The sequence below is a fragment of the Musca vetustissima genome, unplaced genomic scaffold (assembly GCF_032173495.1).
Source record: "Musca vetustissima isolate MV318-11 ecotype Yass unplaced genomic scaffold, APGP_CSIRO_Mvet_v1 utg1268, whole genome shotgun sequence".
Classification (NCBI taxonomy): Eukaryota; Metazoa; Arthropoda; class Insecta; order Diptera; family Muscidae; genus Musca; species Musca vetustissima.
The window spans coordinates 361386-376294 of NW_026882850.1; the positions used below are offsets into that span (position 1 = coordinate 361386).

Here is a 14909-nt window from a genome sequence, read left to right on the forward strand (position 1 = left end):
AAATATTAGTAATATTCGGAAAATACGTTAGTGTAAGGAAGAGGTTCTGTTGACCTCTAATCGGGCAAGGGGATGCAAACATTGCGAATTATTGCCCAGGTTCGGACTAATAAAATCAACTGCAGAATGTTTCAGTTCCGTGGTGGTTGTGTAGGGTATCGGCCCCGTCTGACTACACTACTCCGCTCACTGGTTTAAAAATATTAATCATCCTTATAAGGTCTGGATTTTTTAATATTTCACATGGTGTGGATTTTTAAAAAAAAAATCTTTTTTGAAATTTTTGGCGTGGTGTTTTAAAAATATGTTTTCAAGCATCAACACATGACGAGGATTTGTAAAAATAGTTTTTAAGCGTCAACAGGATGTCTGGATTGTTTAAGAAAAATATTTTTCTAAAGATACACCCCGTTTTTGATCACCAACGCAAGGATGGGATTAAACAAATATATATTTTTCAATTATCCTCACAATGGGTGAATTTTCTAATAAAAATTGTCCAACACTCGGATTTTCGAATAAATATTTTTTTCATGCGATTGAAAAGCGTGAAAATACATATAGAATAAATATTTTTAAAGGACCATCAAGCGTGGTTTTTCTTTTATTTTTTTTTGAGACTTTAAATATAATGATTTTTAATAAATATTTTAATAAATATTTTTAATAAATATTTTAATAAATATTTTTAATAAATATTTTTCTAGAGTAGTCATTTGCTACTAAGTGGAGATTTGGGCGTATACGTATTGCCATTATGTATACGCCGTTATACTACTTTTTAAATCACGAGGTGTCGCTGAAAAATGTTTATCACTGCGTATACATGATAACAATACCTATACGCTCCAATATCCACATAGAAGCAAAGGAATTGCATAGAATTCCAAAGACAAATATTTTTAGATTATTCATCATGACCTGAACGTCATGAAATTTTACACGAAGATGGGGCACTATTAGTGAATGTCGGTCAATAATTAGCGATTCAAACGATCGTAGACTTTTCCTAAATAATGGCCAAATTATGAGGTTTATGGTGTTTATGTGCCTTTCGGGAAGATATGGTCCGAAAAAGCTGTCAACATATGAAAGAGGGCTGATTGACCTTTAATCTGATGTGAATTCTGTTAATGGAAGAAGGCAGATATTATCCTCCATATGCTACAATTTGCAAAATGGGGGGTTTTGGGGTCGAGAAATTTATTTCTGATCTTTATTTTTACCTATGACCACCGCCAGAGGGCGCTTCATACACATTCTAACCCCTCGACCCCAAAAACCACCCATATATACATAAAAACCAGTAAGGAAAGTAGTAAAGTCGGACGGCGCCGACTATATGATATCCTTCACCACTTTGGGTATATTCAACAGATGAATCCTAACAGACGTCGCATTTTTAAAGGACCAGTAAAATGAAATTGCATCCATAAACATGTCATTCTGCAACCGATACTAAATTTTTCATTTGGTCAGATATAGAAGCTATTTTCAGGAAACTTAACACACATCCTTTTAGACCTCATTAATTACACTGTGCCAAATTTCGTGCAAATAGAGAGATATGTAGGGATTTTGGTGCACCATTTACCTTAACTCGGAGCTACATCTAAATCTGAACCGATTTTCACGAAACTTTATACACATCATTCTATACCTAATACATTACGCTGTGCCAAATTTCTTGCAAATCGAAAGATATATAGGTACTTTGGTGCACCATTTACATTAAATCGGACGAAAATATATATAGGAGCTATGTATAAATCTGAACCGATTTTTTCCAATTTCAATAGGGTTCGTTCTTGGGCCAAATAAGTAAGCTATGCCAAATTTCATTCAAATCGGACAATAAATAAATCCTGTATTGTGTTCGCAAAAATACATGGACGGACAGACGGACGGACGGACATGAGTAAATCGACTCAGAAGGGTACAGTGAAGGGTATAAATAATATATCGACGAATCAATAATTGAATTTTGAATCAAAATTATGTTATATATATATATGGAAGTGGGTGACTCGAAAATCGAGATAGACCTATGGTTCCTACAACAAAGTTGCTTAGAATTGTCCATAGAATCGTCGTAGGAGCTGTATTTAATCGAATTTTTCGGCTCCATACAAATTTGCCCGCTCTAGTGTACGCATTCGTATAAGGCCTAATATTATATCATGAAATATTGTCCTGGCTCTGGATTAAGCTCTACAGAAAGTTCAAGTCCGGTGATTGTTGTAAGGTATCATAAGGTCGGCTTTGTTCGAGTATATTGTGCTCGAACTGGTTTTTGAATGCCCCCACATTTCTTACCTGTATAGTCATGTTAATGGGTATGGTAATATTTTTCTATGACTTCTTATAATTTATATCACGATAATATAGACGATTTTTGTAACTACAGTCCTACAAGGACTTTCGGAGAAAATATATTATTTAATATTCCTTATCACACTAACGTATACATTGTGTCAATAATCATACGCACCATGGAACTACCGTTCTCGATATATTGTGCAGTTTTAATATAAGTTTAAAATTGTAGATTGGTGTCCGAATTTTTGTATATAAATCCTTAACCTGCAAAAAAAAAAATTAAGAATCCTGAAGCCTATTTTATAAATTTATTTTGAATGATTTGGAGGCGTTAAATGTAATATTTAATATTATTGAACGAACATAGAGGCGTATACGTTGTGGCAACAATCATACGCAACATGGAACTAAAAACATGTTTAATATCTAATTTACATTGGAAGTCTGTGTAGTATCGAGAAAAAAATAAAATTTTAAAAGTTTTTAACATTATCTCAGGTTCCTCAATGTTTCTCAACTATTATCCCTTCCCATTTTAATATCGGGTCTTAATATTTCCCAAGCAATCATTTATCAACCGGCTAAATGCCTTCACTACCAAAAAATAAATATTTTAAAATACAGCATTTAATAATATTTCATGTCCTCATGCAATTCTATTTAGTTGTCATGATTGCTCGTGCTGCTGCTTATACAAATCTCTGTCATTTGGCTCCGTTCATGAGAAGGGCAATTTATTTTTGCTCTTTTGTAGAGTCATAGCTTCTGGTCTCATTGCATGATAGCCAGATGGTAATTTGCAACATTTTCCAGTTTTTTTCTGTTTGGTTTTCACTTGCTCTTTTTTATTTTGACCTCTATCAGTAATCATGCAATTATGGACTTGACTTAATTATATATCTAATATTGACGGACATTCGTTTTGCCAAAAATGCGAAAAGGTCAATTGGACTGCAGAATGAAGTAATAACTGGGGTAAAAAAGAAAAAAAATTATAACTGCAGTAGTTAAGGAAAGGAAGGGCAAATAAAAAACTTAATAAGATTTTATTATAATAATTTCAAATATATGTCATAAAGGAGGTGTATAAGTCAGGACAAGGGCATACAATTCAGGGCATTATTTGGTTATTGAAAATATATTTGTTTTGGCGATATCAGGGGCTTATTGTTATGATTTTTGAGTTCCATAGTGCGTATAAGTATTGTCACAACGTATACGCATACCAAAAATTTCCCATAGCCTCCCATAGCGTATACGTTGTGTCACAATGTATACGCACCCAATTACTTCGATCTTTTCCATTACAAATATTTAATAATTTGTAATAAAATTCGCTATCGAAACTAGGCACGATAATCAGATTTTCTGTTTCATTTCCTGTCCGTGGTTTCCTTGGTTATTTATTGAATTAACCAGTAAGGAAAGTAGTAAAGTCGGACTGGGCCGACTATAATATACCCTTCAGCACATTGGCTATATTGTACATATGTATCCCTACAATTGTATGTCAGTATTCCCTCGAAGGAAAAAAATCAAGTCTTCCTGCAACCTATGATGAATTAAATTTTATTCGGGCAGATTTAGAGTCGTCTGTGTACCATGGGGCAACTTTATGGAAAACGATTTATAGAAAAAATGGTACACGCTATTCGGTACGCGGCACTGTTAAAAAATTAATCTCAATTAGACACCCGTTCGAAATACATATAAAAGCTATGGCTGCATCTGCACCAATTTCAACAAAACCCAATAACGCAATTAAAGTCTCAATGCGATACGTTGTGCAAAATTTCGCGTTAATCGGACAAACATTATGGGAACTATATCTAAATCTGAACCGAAATTTAACACACGTCATTCTGGACCTAATTTAGTACCATATGCCGAAATTCGTGCAAACGAAAAGATTTCCAGGGACATTGGTGCATCATATACATAAAATCGGACGAAAATATATATCGGAGCTATATCGAAATCTGAACCGATTTTCCCGAAACTTACCACACATCATTCTAGACCCAATTCAGAACACTATGCAAAATTTCGTGCAAATCGAAGGATATATAATGACTTCGATGCACTATTTACCGAAAATCGGACGAAAATATATATGGGAGCTATATCGAAATCTGATCCGATTTTTACGAAATTCAACACACATAGTTTTAGACTTAATTCATTACGCTGTGCCAAATTTCACGCAAATAGAAAGATATATAGAGACTTTGGTACACCATTTACCTTAAATCGGACGAAAATATATATGGGAGCTATATCCAAATCTGAACCGATTTTCAGGAAACTTTGCACACATCATTCTAGACCTAATTCATTACGCTGTGCCAAATTTCGTGCAAATCGAAAGATATATAGGGATTTTGGTACACCATTTACCTTAAATCGGACGAAAATATATATGGGAGCTAGATCTAAATCTGAACCGCTTTTCACTAAACTTAGCACACATCGTTCTGGCCCTAATTCAAAACTCTAAGCCAAATTTCGTGCAAATCGAAAGATATATAGTGACTTTGGTACACCATTTACCTTAAATCGGACGAAAATCTATGTGGGAGCTATATCTAAATCTGAACCGATTTTTTCAAATTTCAATAGGTTTCGTCCTTGGGCCAAATAAGTGACCTATGCCAAATTTCATCCAAATCGGATCGTAAATGCGACCTGTACTTTGCTTACAGTTTAACATCGACAGACGTACGGACGGACATGCATATATCGTCTCAGAAAGTGATTCTATGCATATTCTTGAAAGGAACCATGTGTCTATCTCGTGCCCTTTTAGAGTTCCATATGGCGTATACGTGTTGTCACAACGTATACACACACAAAAAGTTTCCCAAAGCCACCCCATAGCGTATACGTTCTGTCACAATGTATACGCACCCTATTACTTCGATCTTTCCCATTAAATATTTCATAATTTCGAATTAAATTCTCTATCTAAACTAGGCACGATAATCGGATTTTCAGTTTCATTTCCTGGCCATGGTTTCCTTGGTCATTCATTGAATAACAAAAAAACCTGTCCACCACTTCGGTCCTATTTTTTTGTGATATTCAGCCATTTAAGAGTGAATGCGAATATTTCATGAAATGTCAGAAAAAGGAAAAGCAACATTTATCACTTTGTCCTGCCCATGACATGGCATGGCATGGCAATGTTTAGCTCTAAACTGCCATGATTACAAAGCAAGCGGAAAATTCCGGTTATTTTTTTGAAGTAAAAAAAAAAAAAAAAAAAAACTGAAATGAATAACGAAAGAGTTACGTGTTTTGTTAACATTTCATGCTTTGTCAGAGAGAAATGTTTTTATTTTTCGTTTTTTTTTATGTATCTCTATATGGACTTATCAAAATATATATTCGTGTTCGGGACAGTTTATTGAAATATGAAATGAAAAAAAAAAAACATTTAAAAGGAAATGGCTTCGGCCATTTAATTTTCTGGGAAAGTAAATTTGATTAGAATATCTCGAAGTGAATTTAAATTCAAAAATAAATTTTAAAGGGTTCCGCTTTATGCTTATTTAAATATATTAAAAAATTAGATAGAGGGGCGTATAATTTTTGACAACCCTAATACGCACTCATGTACACCTATTTCAATTCTAGGAACATTTTTAAAAGGAGGCGTATAATTAATGACAACACTAATACGCACCCATGTACATCTTCTTGCATTTTTGGAATTATTCAGAATATTTTTAAAAATCCATGCCTTGAAAGACGCCTTAAAAAATCTACGCCTTGAAAGAAGCCTTAAAAAATCCACGCCTTAAAAGGATCCTTAAAAAAATCCACGCTTTGAAAGGATCCTTAAAAAATCCACGCCTTGAAAGGATCTTCAAAAAATCCACGCCTTGAAAGGATCCTTAAAAAATCCACGCCTTGAAAGGATCTTTAAAAAATCCACGCCTTGAAAGGATCCTTAAAAAATCCACGCCTTGAAAGGATCCTTAAAAAATCCACGCCTTGAAAGGATCCTTAAAAAATCCACGCCTTGAAAGGATCCTTAAAAAGCCAAGACTTAAAAGGACCCTTTAAAAATCCTCGCCTTGCCTTCAAATGATTTTTAAAAAAATCCACGCCTTGAAAGGATCCTTAAAAAAATCCACGCCTTGAAAGGATCCTTAAAAAAATCCACTCCTTATGGTAGACCCTTAAAAATATTTTTTTAAAAAATACACGCCTTATGGTAGACCCTTAAAAATATTTTTTAAAAAATCCACGCCTTATAGTAGACCCTTAAAAATATTTTTTAAAAAATCCACGCCTTATAGTAGACCCTTAAAAATATTTTTTAAAAAATCCACGCCTTATAGTAGACCCTTAAAAATATTTTTTAAAAAATCCACGCCTTATGGTAGACCCTTAAAAATATTTTTTTAAAAAATCCACGCCTTATGGTACACCCTTAAAAATATTTTTTTAAAAAATCCACGCCTTATGGTAGACCCTTAAAAATATTTTTTAAAAAATCCACGCCTTATGGTAGACCCTTAAAAGTATTTTTTAAAAAATCCACGCCTTATGGTAGACACTTAAAAATATTTTTTAAATGGTAGACCCTTATATTCTTTAAAAAATCCACGCCTTATGGTAGACCCTTAAAAATATTTTTTAAAAAATCCACGCCTTATGGTAGACCCTTAAAAATATTTTTTAAAAAATCCACGCCTTATGGTAGACCCTTAAAAATATTTTTTAAAAAATCCACGCCTTATGGTAGACCCTTAAAAATATTTTTTAAAAAATCCACGCCTTATGGTAGACCCTTAAAAATATTTTTTAAAAAATCCACGCCTTATGGTAGACCCTTAAAAATATTTTTTAAAAAATCCACGCCTTATGGTAGACCCTTAAAAATATTTTTTAAAAAATCCACGCCTTATGGTAGACCCTTAAAAATATTTTTTTAAAAAATCCACGCCTTATGGTAGACCCTTAAAAATATTTTTTAAAAAATCCACGCCTTGTTGGAGACCCTTAAAAATATTTCTTTAAAAAATCCACGCCTTATGTAGACCCTTAAAAATATTTTTTAAAAAATCCACGCCTTATTTAGACCCTTAAAAATTTTTTTTTAAAAAATCCACGCCTTGTTGGAGGTTCTTAAAAATATTTTTTAAAAAATCCACGCCTTGTTGGAGGTCCTTAAAAATATTTTTTTAAAAAATCCACGCCTTGTTGGAGGTCCTTAAAAATATTTTTTAAAAAATCCACACCTTGTTGTAGGTGCTTAAAAATATTATTTTTTTTAAATCCACGCCTTATGCTAGACCCTTAAAATTATTTTTAAAAAATCGTTTTAAAAAGTTGTTCTCTCTCTCTCTTTCTAGCTTTACAATTTCTTCAATGCTTTATTAACCCACATTCCAAATGCTGCTGCCGAAAAAAGTCGTTCATATGCTTCCTCCCGGGCTTCATCATTAGGTAGGTCAAATTTGCCCTTCGAACTTCAAACCTCTACTGAAAAAAAAATTATAATCCACAACTGATATTTCCTCTTCTCTTCCAGATCAATATGATTCCAAATATTCCGATGAATCGGATTATCACGAAGAATACGATAATTCCGGTTATCGTTATAAGGGGCCACAAATCAATTTTCCGCTGACGAAAAAGGACATTGATATCCTGATTGATTTGTTTCGCAAGAAGAAGGTGAGGGGATGGGATTTTCAGGATAACCGAATGCAACTGATTTTTATAAAATTTTTGGATTTTTCTTTAATTTCCAGTCAAATCGCCTCCATGCCCGTTATGTGGGTGCCATACTGAAGGAAGCCGCCATAAAATTGCGCACATTGCCCAATTTGAATACGGCCTCGACAGCGATTTCCAAACAGATCACCATTTGTGGTGATCTCCATGGCAAATTGGATGATTTGCTGGTGGTGTTCTATAAGGTGAGACATTTTTTGCTCGTCCAAACCTCTGGAACCTCTGCGGATCTTTGAAAAATATTCATACCCTTCACCACACTGTGGTACAGGGTATTATGTATTCATATGTTTGTAACAGGCCAAGGGAATCACGATAGACCCATGGTTCCTTTTGAGAATATGCATAGAATCACTTTCTGAATCGATTTACGCATGTCCGTCTGTCCGTCCGCCCGTCCATGTATTTTTGTGAACAAAGTACAGGTCGCATTTTTGAACCGATTTGGATGAAATTTGGCATAGGTCACTTATTTGGCCCAAGGTCGAACCCTATTGAAATTGGGAAAAATCGGTTCAGATTTAGATATAGCTCCCATTTGTATTTTCGTGCGATTTAATGGAAATGGTCCACCAGAGTCCCAATATATCTTTCGATTTGCACGAAACTTGGCATAGAGTACTGAATTGAGTCTAGAATGATGTGTGTTAAGTTTCGTGAAAATCGATTCAGATTTAGATATAGCTCCCATATATATTTTCGTCCGATTTTTAACAAATGGTGCACCAAAGTGCCTATATAACATTCGATTTGCACGAAATTTGGCACAGCGTAATGACTTAGGTCTTGAATCATGTGTGTTAAGTTTCGTGAAAATCGGTTCAGATTTAGATATAGCTCCCATATATATTTTCGTCCGATTTTTAACAAATGGTACACCAAAGTCCCTATATATCTTTCGATTTGCACGAAATTTGGCACATCGTAATGAATTAGGTCTAGAATGATGTGTGTTAAGTTTCGAAAAAAAATCGGTTCAGACTTAGATATAGCTTCCATATATATTTTCGTCCGATTTAAGGTATATGGTGCACCAAAGTCCCTATATATCTATCGATTTGCACGAAATTTGGCATAGGGAACTGAATTGGGTCCAGAATGATGTATGTTAAATTTCGTGAAAATCGGTTCAGATTTAGATAAAGCTTCGATATCTGACCAAATTAAAAACTTAGTATCGGTTGCAGAATGACATGTTTATGGATCCAATTTCATTTTACTGGTCCTCTAGGATTCATCTGTTGAATATACCCATAGTGGTGCAGGGTATCATATAGTCGGCCCCGTCCGACTTTACTACTTTTCCTTGCTGGTATTTTTTTTTTTAAATCCACGCCTTGTGGATCTTTGAAAAAAAAATATTTTTTTCAAAGATCCAAGCCTGTCGAGGATCCCTAAAAAATTATTAAAATCTGTTATCCACCTTTACAGAACGGCCTCCCTTCCTCCGAGAACCCCTATGTCTTCAATGGCGATTTTGTGGATCGAGGCAAAAAAGGCCTGGAGGTCTTTCTCCTACTGCTGGCCTGCTTCCTGGCCTTTCCCAATGGGGTTTTCCTAAATCGTGGCAATCATGAGGATTCCGTGATGAATGCCCGCTATGGTTTCATACGTGAGGTTCAGGCGAAGTATCGGGTAATTAGAGAACATAACTCCCACCCGCCCTTTGCAGGATGTCACTAACTGTCAATTTGTGTTTTTTCTTTATCTTCCGATTTTCTCATTTCCAGCGCAATTCCACCAAACTGCTGCGACTCATTGACGAAGTGTATCGCTGGTTGCCCTTGGGCACCGTAATTAACAATCGGGTATTGGTGGTGCACGGTGGGATATCGGATACAACCAATTTGGATTTAATTAAAAGTCTGGATCGGGGAAAGGTAAGTTGTTGTTGTTATCATGATGGTGTTGTTATTTTCACGATGTTGTTGTTGTTATTATCATAATGTTGTTGTTGTAATTTTTTATCACATTGTTGTTGTCAACACATGATATCCGTCCTCCATTGTCGTTATCAGTGTCCCAGTTCATTGACATTTTCACAATTCATTTAGTTTTTGTTTTTGTGTCTCCCGAATCCCTAGGTTTGTGAGGGTGATTGGCAGGGGGGAAGTTAGTGTCCTCCCTAGTTAAGGGAATTCTTTTATAATTTATTTTATTTTGTGATACTGCATTAAATGAATTTCTCCTTTGTGTCCCCTGTCCTGACGATTTTTGCTGCAGTTGCTGTTTGTTTGTTCTCTCTCCACTTTTTCCTTGGGAAAACTGTCACAGTTGTTACTGTCGTCGTCGTCTTTGTTGTCTTAATGTTCTGACTAAGCTGTAGCTGTATCAAACCGGATTCCTTGGGGACAGACAACTCATTTCGTTTCATTCTTTGGTATTTAATGCCTGGCAGGGGGTAGGTATGGAGAGTGTGTAAATTGAGAGAGAGTTAATGCTACTGACAGTTAAGGTCATTTATCTCTTATGGTGGGAAATTGGTTGTCAGCAGAAAAAAACAAGAAATATCGAAGTAATTCTGGAATGTGAAATATTTTTTCAAACAACAAAAAATTAAAAATGTTTATAAAAATACTATTTTTTAAACACGAAAAAATATTTTAAATATTTGCAAAAATAAAAATTGAAATATTTAAAAAAAAAATTGATTTTTATACCCTTCATCACACTGTGGTACAGGGTATTATGTCTTTGTGTATATATTTGTAACAGGCAAAAGGAATCGAGATAGACCCACGGTTCCTTTTAGAATATGCATAGAATCACTTTCTAAGTCGATTTATGCATGTCCGTCCGTCCGTCTGTCTGTCCATGTTAAATTGTAAACAAAGTACAGGTCGCATTTATTATTCGAATTGGATGAAATTTGGCACAGCTCATTCATTTGGTATTGGTGGTGCACGGTGGGATATCGGATACAACCAATTTTTCCCTATTGAAATTGGGAAAATCGGTTGATATTTAAATATAGCTCCCATATATTTTTTCGTCCCATTTAGGGTAAATGGAACACCAAAGTCCCTAAATATATTTCGATTTGCACGAAATTTGGCATAGCGTACTGCATAGAGTCTAAACTTATGAGTAACAAGTTTAAGGAAAATCGATCCAGATTTAGATAAAGCTCCCACATATATGTTCGTCCGATTTTATGTAATTGTTGCACCAAAGTCCCTATATTCGCACGAAATTGGGCATAGCGTACTGAATTGATTCTGGAATTAAGTGTGGTAAGTTTCGGAAAAATCGCTTTAGATTTACATATAGCTTCGACAGATATTTTCGACCGATTTTATGTAAATGGTGCACCAAAGTCCCTTTATATCCATCGATTTTCACGAAAATTGGCATAGCGTACTGAATTGAGTCTAGAATAATGTGTGGAAAGTTTCAGATTTCGATATAGCTCCCACATATACATATATATTTGTCCGATTTTACATAAATGGTGCACCAAATTCCTAATGTTTGTTTTATTAATTAAATGGCGTTATTGCGTTTTGTCGAAGGTGGCATCGATGCAGCCATAACTTCCATATGTATTTCGAACGGATATCTGATTGAAATTAAATTTTTAACTAAACCGTTTTCCACAAATTTGACCCATGGTACGCAGACGACTCTAAATCCTCCCGAATGAAATTAAATTTATCATAGGTTGCAGATAGACATGTGTATGTTCCTTCGAGGGAACATTGACATGCATGTACAAAATATCCAAAGTGGTGAAGGGTATCATATAGTCGGTCCAGTCCGACTTTACTACTTTCCTTACTGGTTTTATATAAAAAATATTTTTTTAAATTGGAATTTTTTAAGAAAAATTGTTACGTTTTCAGCCACTACGTGTGGAAAATGCGACTAAGTTCATCAAAATACCTATAAAGGGGGTGGACCTTTATATGAGGGCTATATTTATATATATTTTATGGTATGGAGATTCTATACCCAATGAGAACCGAATTTATCTAAAACCCGTATTCAAGATCTTCAAAATACCGAATATTGGGGTGTATTGTTATATGGGGTGTAAATTAAAAAGGGAATCAATATCGAAAATTTTTTGTATGAAGAATTGTTAGCCCATGAGAATCCAAAATATTCGGAGATATGGGGTCTACCCTAAATCGTGTATCCTTCCTGATAATTTTTTGGAGGAAGGAAGATTTACTAAGCAAGGAGTATTTTGGGTTCTCCTTGGTTAGTAAATCTTTCTTCCAAATTACAACCAAATCGGTTGGTAATGTGTCCAAAACTCTCTAAGACTTACAAATTTTGGAGGTAAGCTCTATGGGAGCTAAAACGAAACGTAGGCCAATATCGTTTTCGTAGAGAGATTCCATACTAAATGAGTACCTAAATTATCAAACTAAAGCTTATTTACTTGCTCAATGTCGAATAATGAAGGGTGCTGTTATATGGAGGCTACCACGAAATTTGTGTCAATTTGTTTGAAAAATGTGTCCAATCTCCAAACAAATATGGAATATTAGGGTGTAACCTTCTATGAAGAATATACCAAAAAACCCGGGAACGCTATATTTTTAAAACTCTATCATATATCTATCATATATAAATATTTTGACCTCTAACGTGATTTCAAGAGACTGAAAAGGTTGACGTGACTAAATCGGCATTAAATTAGATTCAAGAATATACGCTTTTTATTTGGTCTTCGGTGAATATTTCGAGATGTTGCAAACGAAATGGCAATTTGATATGTTTCGCGTCAAACAATTATTTTTTGAATCCACATCTTGGTTAGAATTAGGATATTTAACGTATAGAGAGACATCTTTTCAATGGGTACATTAGGGCGTATGAATGTTGTCAATACGTATACGACAATGGGTCACAATCAGTATAATCATGAAGAAATGTTTTTTTTTTAATTCTAGCCTAGATAAAAAAAATATTTGTTTAACAGAATCAGGTATTTTCTAGCATCATTGCTACATTGAAAACTTGTTTTAAAAAACCAGACCTTCAAAATGTGCAGGTATTTAGATTTATTTGTAAAAAAAAATGTTTTAAAAAGATTTTGTTGGTACCTTCAAATAATATTTGTTTAATTCTACGCCTAGTGTTCGAAGTATAAAACAATATCTAAGAAATTATCGCCGGGCCAGGCAGAGGAACATTTTTCCCAAGAGTACAATGTGGCGTATAAGTAGTGATAATATTCATACGCTTAGTTGGCCATATGAGTTAGCTCGTATATAGCGTATATTTATCAAAAGTAGTAATACGCCACCAAATTAATTCCAATTAAATTCACAATTATTCCTAATTTGTATAGAAAAAAAATCGTCTAACCCCAAAAATATGAAGAATTTTTCTTTTTGCCCAGGGAACAATGTGGCGTCTACGTATCGATGACGAATAATAATCAGCAGTACTTATACCTCTCCAATGAACTCCAATTAAATTCTTAATTATTTCAAATTTGTAAAAAATTGTTTGGGCAGTTACATAAAGTATATTTTTCTATAGAAAAATTCGTTTGGACCGACAGAGGAGCACCCCTTTTGTGAAAGAAAAAAAATCTTCTGGACCCCAGAATTACAAAGACTTTTTTCCCCCAGAAGACTATGTGGCGTATAACTAGTGATAATATTCATACGCTTTGTTGGCCTCTGATACACATGAGATTATTAAGGTAGGGCAACAATTCCGGAGACCCATATTTATTAAAATCTATTTTTTCGCGAGAAACATTTATGTGACATACGGTCGTATACGTGTTGACTATTTATACGCCCAAAATACTTCAAAACACCCCATAACGAACTATATTTTTCATCAGAATAAATTTTTAAGTCGATTAACCTTCGTCCTGCTGATGAAATCATAATTTCTTAGATATTGTTTTATACATCGAACACTAGGCGTAGAATTAAACAAATATTCGTAATTTTGGGGTCCAGGCGAATTTTTTCTCTGAGCAAAAATACTTTATCTGGTTGGCCAGAATAATTCTTTTCTACGTGGAAAATACTCCTCTAGCGGTCCATACAAATTTGTCTTCCTCTGGGCGGTCCAAACGATTTCTTTAGACAAATCTAGAATAATGTATGGGTGGCGTATGAGTACTGTTATTTATTATACGCCTTAATACCTATCTCATGTGTATCAGATGTCAACAAAGCGTATGCAAATTATTATTTCTTATACGCCACATTGTTCTCTGGGCAAAAAGAAAAATTCTTCATAGCTCTGAGGTCAGACAATTTTTTTTCTAAAGTAAAAAATCTTCCTTCTGTTGTAGGAAAAAATGTTCCTCTGCCTGGCCCGGCGATTTTTTATATAATGATAAAAAGTCATCCACTGGGCCGTTCAGACAATTTTTTCTTTAGAAAAAAATGACTGGCCTTCCTCGAACTTGCCAAAGACAATGAGACATCCTCTGACGGCGGTCCAGACAATTTTCATAAATTATTTTATAAATCCACGGGAGGTCATAATGCAGCATTTATTTAAACACGTGGGTGCGTATGACTACTGTCTCCAAGTATACGCAATCGTGAACTATTAAAAAAAACAGGCCCAAAATTAATCAGAAAATTAATTAATCAGATTTTCTATGGAAAAATATTTCTTCTGGCAGTCCAGACAAATTTTTGATTTTACAAAAAAGTCTTCATCTGGCTTGTCTCGGCCGCCACATTGTCCTCTGAGCAGAAGGAAAAAAGTCTTCGAAGTTTTGAGGTCCACACGATTTTTGTCTCTGTAGAAAAAAAATGTTTCTCTGGTAGGTACAGACAAATAGTTTGTATAAGAAAAAAATGTTCCTTTGAGTTTTCCACCCGAATTTCAAAAAAGTATTTCAGAACTTCTAC

The 14909-nt window shown here is 34.4% G+C and overlaps 1 protein-coding gene across 1 annotated transcript in view; it reads left to right on the forward strand.

The window, feature by feature from the left end:
- LOC133329538 (serine/threonine-protein phosphatase rdgC) overlaps positions 1-14909 on the forward strand; it is a 92430-nt gene that overhangs the window by 46614 nt on the left and 30907 nt on the right. Inside the window, exons 3-7 of the mRNA XM_061538013.1 lie at positions 7683-7776; positions 7862-8007; positions 8085-8252; positions 9499-9702; positions 9798-9947. Coding sequence (XP_061393997.1) covers positions 7683-7776; positions 7862-8007; positions 8085-8252; positions 9499-9702; positions 9798-9947 — 762 coding nt within the window. The remainder of the gene's footprint in view (positions 1-7682; positions 7777-7861; positions 8008-8084; positions 8253-9498; positions 9703-9797; positions 9948-14909) is intronic.